Genomic DNA, 8,287 nt, shown 5'->3' with positions numbered 1-8,287 from the left:
TGGGGACTATAAATTCGATTTGGGGCACACCTACTCAGTTCCCAGACAACACAAGTGCACAGTGCATGACCCAGAACACCAACATCAAACAAGAGAAAGAATAACCAGCACAATGGTAAGAATTCACTTCATCTTAGCAAATGGCTTTTCAGCCTCACACTATTTCCATGCTAAATCAGTTTTACCTCAAGCTTGACTACATCATTATTTGTATCACACACAGTAACCACCAGAAGTGAATGAACATGTTTATTCAAACACAAGTTACAAAAACCCTTCAAGAAATACATTGTAACTAAGCCTTTGCATATCAGATTTTTTCATTTAGCTTGTCTACAAGACATACTTTGCCAAAACAGCATAATCAGACTAATTAAATGGCTACAACAGAGAACTGCATGTGATGAAAAAAATAGTTTAAGAACAAAGACCATACAGAAAACATATTACTGGATTACAGCCCAGCATGGAACATTCAGAAAATGACAGGAGGAAGTTTTATCCAACAGAACACAAGTATACAGCATCATTAGTATACATTTTCCATTAATAATTATTAAAAAATAGAAAAACTGTTAACATCAAATATTACTTTGCTAGCCACTATACCTATAAGGTAAAACCATAAATGGACCAACTCTGCTTAGGAGGTGGAAAACTTTAAGTCTCTAGAATTAACTAGAGCCCAATTCAGCAAGCTACTTATGCATGTGCTTAAGCCCCACCAACACTAGTAAGGCTTACACATGTTGAAGTATTATAATCAACATTGAGAGATTTCAGCATGCATCAACAGTGAAGTGCAGCCAAACACTTGCACTGAATCAGGATTAAAAGTACAAGTTACATACATACTATAAAAATAATGATCCTCCTCTCTCAATCTATTGTTCTATCACAAGAAAGACCCCTACTGGGTACGAGAAAAACTGACACAGTCCCCTGAGGAAGCACAGCTTTTCATGTTTTATTACACAACTCCGAAAGTATGCACAAATCAGTGCCAGGGACAATCTATCGTAACTCTACTTTCCAACCTCAGTCTTTCACAAAAACAGAATTTACTCAATTTGCACCAGTGTAGTATTATAACTCTGTATGCAATTTGCAAGTTCAAGATCAAGGAACTTGTTTCTTCAGATCCTTCCCCAAGTGATCAATAGATTCACAGAACTATACAGCTGTACAATAATGTCAGTGACTATATACAATCCTGCACAAGATACCACAACAAAGCCACAAAGTTACATAAATAAATGCTTGACTTCAAAAATATTTAATTTCTCTTGCATTTAAGTGTTACTAAAAACAAAACAACAATCTGCAATTTTGACCTGTATCAGCCCTCTCTAAAATTTGAAAAAAAAATTCCCAAAGAATTGCCCTTGTCTAGAAGTTATCTGTATGGCTGTTTAAATAAAATCAGTCTCACCACAGCTATGAAATACAGAAAATACAGGTAGCCAGGAAAATGTTCCACATACTTGGGAATGAAGCATTCCCTTTTGGTTGGAAGAATTTGATTGCTGGGTTTGGGGCTTTTTTACTCTTATGTAACCCACTATATAATAGTGAACAAAATACTTTTGTTTCATAGAAACAACTAACATTTGCCCACACCAGGCAAATGCTCTATTTACAGATAGATTAGGACTGCCTGACTGACAGTGAGTGTAAGTTGCTGAACTCCAAGAAACATGGAGCCTAAAATGGCGACACTCTCTGCTGAATCGCCTTCCCTTTGAGGATACGCCTTATCTGGAGAAGAGAAAAAGACAAGCATCAGTATTCATCATCTTGAAGTGAGTCCTGAAAAAAACCCACCCTAGATCCAGTTTTGCATTCATTTATCCAAGCCTAGGTCCTGAGTTTAGTCACACCAGAAGTGATCCCACTTCACAGCATTTGAACCAATGAAAGCCAACAGTCAGCAACTCAGCTGTGCTTAAGTTACTAGTCTTAGGTCAAGAGTCAGTTTTTTCATCAAGTAGGAAAAAGTGATTTTTTTCCTCTGTTACTCAGGAACTGTCATTACTAATTCTGACAAGAGCAGTAAAAGCATGACCTCAGGCCATAGTGAGATGAGCAAGAGAAGGAGTATTGCCTCCAGTACATTGCAGGGTTACAGAAACAGCCTATCTTGACAGGTAAAAGCTTTTAAGATGGAAAAAATAAAAGCTGCACGTGAAACCTAAAATTTCAAGTCTGTATATTCTGATCTTGGTGTTGAAGCTGAAGATCTAAAGCATAAAATGGTATTTGCTAAATCTTTTCCTTGAAAGCTGCAACTCAACAGCCCAAAGAAAGCTCTGGAGTGGAACGCAGTTTTTGTGTGGACAGGGACAGATGGAAGGAGAGGGCTGCTACAAATTTTTTACCTGTTCCCCTACAAGGCCATCAGGAACCAGATGAACTGGCTGCTCGTTCTCCAGGTTCCTGGCACTGGGATCGGCTCCCTTGCGCATGAGCAGGCGCACAGCGTCCAACTGGCTCACGCGGTACTGCAGGCTGGCCGCCACGTGCAGGGCTGTGTTCCCATTGTAAGCCTGGGGACCACAAAGCAACTCCATGAAGGAAAAGTGGAGGGCATGAGCCTCTCTTTTCTCTATCTGTATTATGGAAAAATCACCATACCTTTGCATTAACAAAAGAGAGATAGTTGGGCAGCTCCAAAAAGAGACGAATGAGCTCCAGGTTTGCTTCTTCTGCTGCCAAATGTAAAGCAGAGCGACCACTTTTGCGATCCTATCAAAAAAAGAAACTGTTTAGTCTTCCCTGCAGGTGCTTCACCTATCCAGGCGGAACATGCAGACAAATAAATATAGAAAGCAAAGTAACTGCAGAGTGTTGAGCAAACATACTTGCACTACAATTCATCAAAAGTGAATCTGAATACATATATTTTAATATCAACATCTAACAAACAATGGAACTTGATCTCATCTGCAGGTAAGCTTACATAATGTAATATTTGATATTTTGGCTAAGTAATGGTCTGGCACAGCACAGACCTGAACTGCACAGCTAAGCAGCTTTTAATTAAAATCTGCAGCTCAAGAACAAGATGTCATCAGCACCCTACTACTATGGGTACCTCAGAGTGCTCCAAACATACTCTTACTTTTACAACACTCATTCACTGCAGCCAGCGTAGCATCATTCTTAGCCTAGAGATTAGACTGTCACCTCCCTCCTTCCCCAGGGCTTGTTTGCATTGATAATACCCTGCTCTCAATAAATGGAGCATTCTCATCCCATCTGGGTAAATTAACCTGTAGGGAAGCTTTCACATTAGTCTTCTTCCCTTGTAATAAATGCAGCGTGGGAGAAAGGGACACAGTCTGCTTCCACATTCTCTCTGGATCTGGCATCTCAGACTAAGGCATTTTACTTACTTTCGCTTCAACAGAGGCTCCCATTTGTATCAGGATCTTGATGGTTTCTACCAGGCTCTTGTTTCTCAGCAGAAGCTCCTGGACCTCAGGGGAGTGAGGTGGCTGACAGTTCTGCAGCTCATGCAGCACACCATTATGGGCCAGAACTGCACAGTGCAATGCTGTCAGACCTAAACATCAAAAAAAACCCATAAAAGTCATCATGAATGAAGAAATACAGAAGTATTGACTGGTTGCTTGTTTCAGAGATTGGGTAAAGGAGCTTCTACCCCCATTAAGCCCAGGGATGGTTCCACATTTGTAGGTGACAATGACTGGTCCCAAGTCATTGGGACAGTGGAACAGTGGAACAGCAGCCTACTGTGAGCCCTCAGCCAGCTGATGATGAAAGAATAAATTTCTAATATATTTTTGTACAAACTATACGTTTGAAAGAGTTGTTTTGTGGAAAAGGGGTCCAAACAGAACAGCTTTCTACTGCCAGATTCTGGCTACTGGCACTCCAATGTTTTAACAATGGCCAGTTACAACCTAAGTTCTCCGTGCCAAACACAGCAATCACATGTAAGAGGAAAGAGCTCTTGACAGACACAGACTAATGTCGTTTTCATCTGACAGATATGTCAACTGCACCTGTAAATTTCCATCTGGAAAGGAAATATTGCATTTTATTGCATTCCCATCAGCAGCTATAAAACACTGTACTATCCAGTAACTCTGTAAATTATAAACTCTTAACTACTCACCATCATAGTTTGTTGCCTCAAGGTCCACATACTGATTGCTTCCCATAGCTCCCTTTTGGATTGCCTACAAAAGTGGAAACAAGTACACATTTACATCTTATCCAAACTACGTACTGCTTCAAATTTGTTTATTGTCTTACTGCAATAGCTGTAATAAAGTTGCAATAAATAACAGCATCCCTAGAAGTGTTCAAGGCCAGGCTGAATGGGCCTCTGAGCAATCTGGTCTAGTGAAAGGTGTCACTGAGCACAGCAGGGGCATTAGAATTAGAAAATCTGTGAAGTCCTTTCCAACCCAAATCATTCTATGATCCTACGATTAAGAGGAGACTTACTGTTTTGGTTTGGTAAACTAGAGGATTCCCCCAAAATTACTCAAAAATGTTGATGAGAACCTCAATGGGAAATTCAGTCCTGCTTTAAGCTCTATGTGTAGACAGACTCACAAGGCTACCCAGAGAGAAAGATAAAGGAGGGATTTTTTTGGTGTGGTGGTGTTTCCAGAGTTTCCCAACACAGCTAAGGGTAAGAGTCAATGGCTGGGGCAGAGCTGTGCCTGCCTGGCTCTTACCTGGAGGACCTGGGCATGCCCCTTCTCAGCGCAGACATGCAGCGGCGTCCTGCCCCAGCAGTCTGTGGTGTTCACCCGAGCCCCCAAGCTAACCAGGTCCTGCACAATGAGATGCTGATTGGCAGCCACAGCAACCTGGAAAGCACTCTGCAAACACCAAGAAGAAAATTTAAGCTATTAGTCATCTGATCTCTAACAGGAAAGAGCAGCTAAAACAAATAAAAAACCCTAGCTACCTGGTATTATTTAAGCAGTGATTATGAATACTAGGAAGCCAGGACAAATGAAGCAGAGCACATAGTTTTACCAGCTCAAGGTGATCCCAAGAAGTATTAATAGCTCAAGGTTAATATTAGTATGCAGGCTAAATCTTGGGGTTAATATTAAATAAGCATTTCACCACATCTTTCCCAGGGTTCAGACATGCAGAAGCACTCAGGTGCAGAAAGCAGGTACAAAGATTTTTTTCAGAACCTCACCTGGCCATTGTGCTCTTTGATATCCAGCATGTGCAGGGCAGCCATCTTCCTTGCAAGAACATAGGAGAGTGCTCGACGGCCTTGGGCCACAGCAATGTGGAGGAAGCTGCAGGAAAGAGAGGCAACAGAGTTACAACACCAGACACAAACCAGGGCTCAAGACCCCAGAGAACCAAATGTCTACAAGAGGTATTATGCTGCCAGCTTCAGATCTCCTCTGTATAACTAAGGCAGGAACATGGGTATTTTCTTACCAGGGCAATTTGAATCATCTAAATTAGATGTTTCCACCCCCTCCACCCCTTAACCAAATCTAACAATAAGCACCTGAAATTAGAAAATACGTCTACTCAAGTGTGCTGGAGCTCTGCGCAGCAGCCATCAGCAAAACCTTTCCCTTGATCAGCCAAACCACTGCACTTGTGACACAAACACAGCTATTGAACTGCTTCACTATAACCCACAGTCTGCCAAAACCCAAACAGAAACACTCCCCAACCTCCCACAGAAGAAACACCAAGATAAACAGCACTCACGTGTCTCCATCAGCATCCTTTGCAAGGAACTGGTCTTGAGAGATGTTAGCCAGCTTGTTCTCCTCCTGTTCCACTTGCCACTGAAAAAATGACTTGCCCAGCTGGGTTGTGCTCCTGGCAACGTTTTGGTCAGGCAGCGAGACATTGAGAGTAGCCAGAGAGATGCTGCGCTCCAGACTGCCACAGAGATTGTTGGAGAGCAAGCTGAAGTTTGGGGTGTGAGGGGCAACCTCAGCCTGGGGGTGGGCACTGCTCAGTGGCTGGAGGGGAGCAGAGATGCTGTCCGAGCCCTCCGAGTCGTTGAGGAGGGAGGAGAAGCTCTGTGACGGGCAGTACGGCAGCTCGTGGCTCTCAAAGGTGCTCTGCTGGTAGGCAGGAGACTGGTCACTGCCAACAAACGGCCTGTAGTCCAGGGGGCCATCTGAAGGGTAACTCTGTGACAAATCTTGGCTCTGGGACGCAGGGAACTGGTAATGCTGTGGCGGATCAAGCATGTGCTGGCTGGCGTGGTCTTGGAATGCTTGGTACTTCTGGGATGGGGAGAACGCCTGTGTTCCCAGGCTGTCCTGGTACTGCTCAGCAGGAGAGCCATGGCTGGAGACTGAGTGCAACCAGCTCACCTGCACCGTGTTCAGGGAAATGGGGCTCGACTCGTTCTTGATGTTTATAATGTTCTGAAGCAGATCAGAGCTGCCCTCGTGCTTTGGGTCAGCTTTATGGGTCTCCTCCATGCTATCCATAGAAGTTGGTGTCTGGGGTGGGGTCTGACGGATGGGGGGGAAAGAAAACAACAAAGGCAAATCAAAACAAGCCCCAGAAAATTAGAGGTATAGTTGTATCTGGTAGTTTCTGATCATACAAAGCAAACTAAAAAATAAAGGCATGGAAAAAATTACTACAGACTTACCAGGAGATGTGGGTGAACATTCGCTTGGCGTTTGAAAGAAGGTCCATCAGAAAGGAGTTCAGGTGCCTTTCTTTTGCCACTGTGGCCCAGTATGCTCTTCAGTTCTGTTCAAAAGAAAATAAATTCAGAATCCATTTGGACATTACTCTTACAATTGATTTAAAATGTTACTGCAGGGTATGTATTAAAAAATGGTCTACCTGTGTATGGTTCGTAGCTCACCAATCCTCCTTGTGCCTGTTAAGAAAAATCCAAATTTTTCTGTTATTATAATGTTATTTCTGGGGGAAAACAAACAAAAACAAACACAAAAAACAATCCACCCCCCCAAAAAAACACACCACCAACAAGAAAGCAGCCGTGACTTCCTTCTATAAACACAGAATATACCTTAGAATAATTCTAGTACGTGGTTGTCTAACCCTAACTTAATTGCTTTTAATTAAGGTTAGAAAATGGAAATAGTTTAATGAAACTTAAATAAAACCCACTGTTTTTCTTTAGGCTTTTCAAGCCATTTGTTACAATACCACAAAACTCCAGAAAATCTAGAGAAATACATTATTCCTTCCAGAGACCAGTGGATTTTTTTGAAACATTAATAACCCAGCCAATTTTACAATTCTTTAATGCCGTGAACTTTCCTATGCAAATATCTTCCTCTGAAAACATTTATCTAGGAAGCTTTCAAACACACACTCACAAAAGAGAATCAAATCAAATCAAAAACACTCTTTAATCTTCTCAGAATTTCCTGTAATTTTTTTGTCCTTTCAGACTGAAAGGGTCTACCTTTACACTGGATGCTTTGCACAGAGAGGCGCAATAGCATGACAAACAAATCTGAGAAAAATCCCTAACCCTTCCAATGAATGATCTCATTCCAGCCAACGCGGAATTTCTGTGGTTTCGCAACACAGATGTATCTTTGTCCAGACTCCCTTTAGAAAATAAAGCTTAGTAAGAACAGCTTTAAATGCCTCCTTCTCTCATGGCAAACCTTCTTTCTGATTTCTTCCCAGTTGCATTTTTCCATTACGCGTTGAAAAGGAAAAACACTGATTCCATCCACAGCAGATAAAACTCATTTCTAGCATTACCGCAAACTGCTTTCTTGCCAGCTTCAGAAACCATTAAAATCAAGGGTGTCCGTGCAGAAAGCTGCCGGTTACCTTGCTTTCCTCGGTGGCAGGACCCGAGGACATCTGTTTGCTGCTCCTGAAGTGCAGCAGGAGCTCCTTCACGGAGTTCTTCACACGGACTCCCTGGAAAGGTCCTCTGTGCTGCTTTCCCCCCCCCATGTGTTGTTCAACTGTGAAGACACGAAAACAAAACCCGAACTTAAGCCATTCATTTCGTTTAACAAATAATAAATACAGAAAAAACCCCAAACAAACTAAAAACTCTAGTGGAAAGACACCTAAAGTCTGGTTTAGCAGAGACGAGTCAGAGAGCTGCTCCGCGTACCCCTCTGCCATCCCACGGGCGTGCGGCTCCTCTGCTGCCCCGGGGACGCTCCCGCTCCACAGATGGGAGCACCGTGCCACCGGGCACGAAGCGCCGCCCAAACGCGCCCGCCTTTCCCCGCTTCGGCCGCTTTCCCACGCGGGAGGATCGGCGGCCGGCTTCGCCCCCGAAGAGACGGAGCGGGAC

The 8,287-nt window shown here is 43.0% G+C and overlaps 1 protein-coding gene across 1 annotated transcript; it reads right to left on the bottom strand.

The window, feature by feature from the left end:
- Positions 1-235: 235 nt before the first annotated feature.
- On the bottom strand, positions 236-7,941 carry NFKBIZ (NFKB inhibitor zeta). Its single transcript, XM_005425605.3, has 11 exons — positions 7,807-7,941; positions 6,835-6,871; positions 6,635-6,738; positions 5,728-6,491; positions 5,192-5,297; positions 4,713-4,859; positions 4,142-4,205; positions 3,396-3,565; positions 2,635-2,745; positions 2,379-2,546; positions 236-1,758 (listed from the first exon to the last, which is right to left on the bottom strand). The coding sequence occupies exons 1-11, from the start codon at positions 7,933-7,935 to the stop codon at positions 1,705-1,707; spliced, it is 1,854 nt and encodes a 617-aa protein (XP_005425662.1). The 5' UTR covers positions 7,936-7,941; the 3' UTR covers positions 236-1,704.
- Between the last annotated feature and the right edge of the window lie 346 nt (positions 7,942-8,287).

This window comes from Geospiza fortis, unplaced genomic scaffold (assembly GCF_000277835.1).
Source record: "Geospiza fortis unplaced genomic scaffold, GeoFor_1.0 scaffold131, whole genome shotgun sequence".
Taxonomy (NCBI): domain Eukaryota; kingdom Metazoa; phylum Chordata; class Aves; order Passeriformes; family Thraupidae; genus Geospiza; species Geospiza fortis.
This window is presented reverse-complemented; position numbering and strand designations above follow the sequence as displayed.

Excerpts from the sequence above, each read along its gene's own strand:
- NFKBIZ (XM_005425605.3), bottom strand. The coding sequence starts at position 7,935 with ATGGGGGGGGGAAAGCAGCACAGAGGACCTTTCCAGGGAGTCCGTGTG. Across the intron at positions 6,492-6,634 it reads ATGTTCACCCACATCTCCTG|ACCCCACCCCAGACACCAAC; the intron begins GTAAGTCTGTAG and ends CCCATCCGTCAG. Across the intron at positions 3,566-4,141 it reads TGAGGCAACAAACTATGATG|GTCTGACAGCATTGCACTGT; the intron begins GTGAGTAGTTAA and ends TTTGATGTTTAG.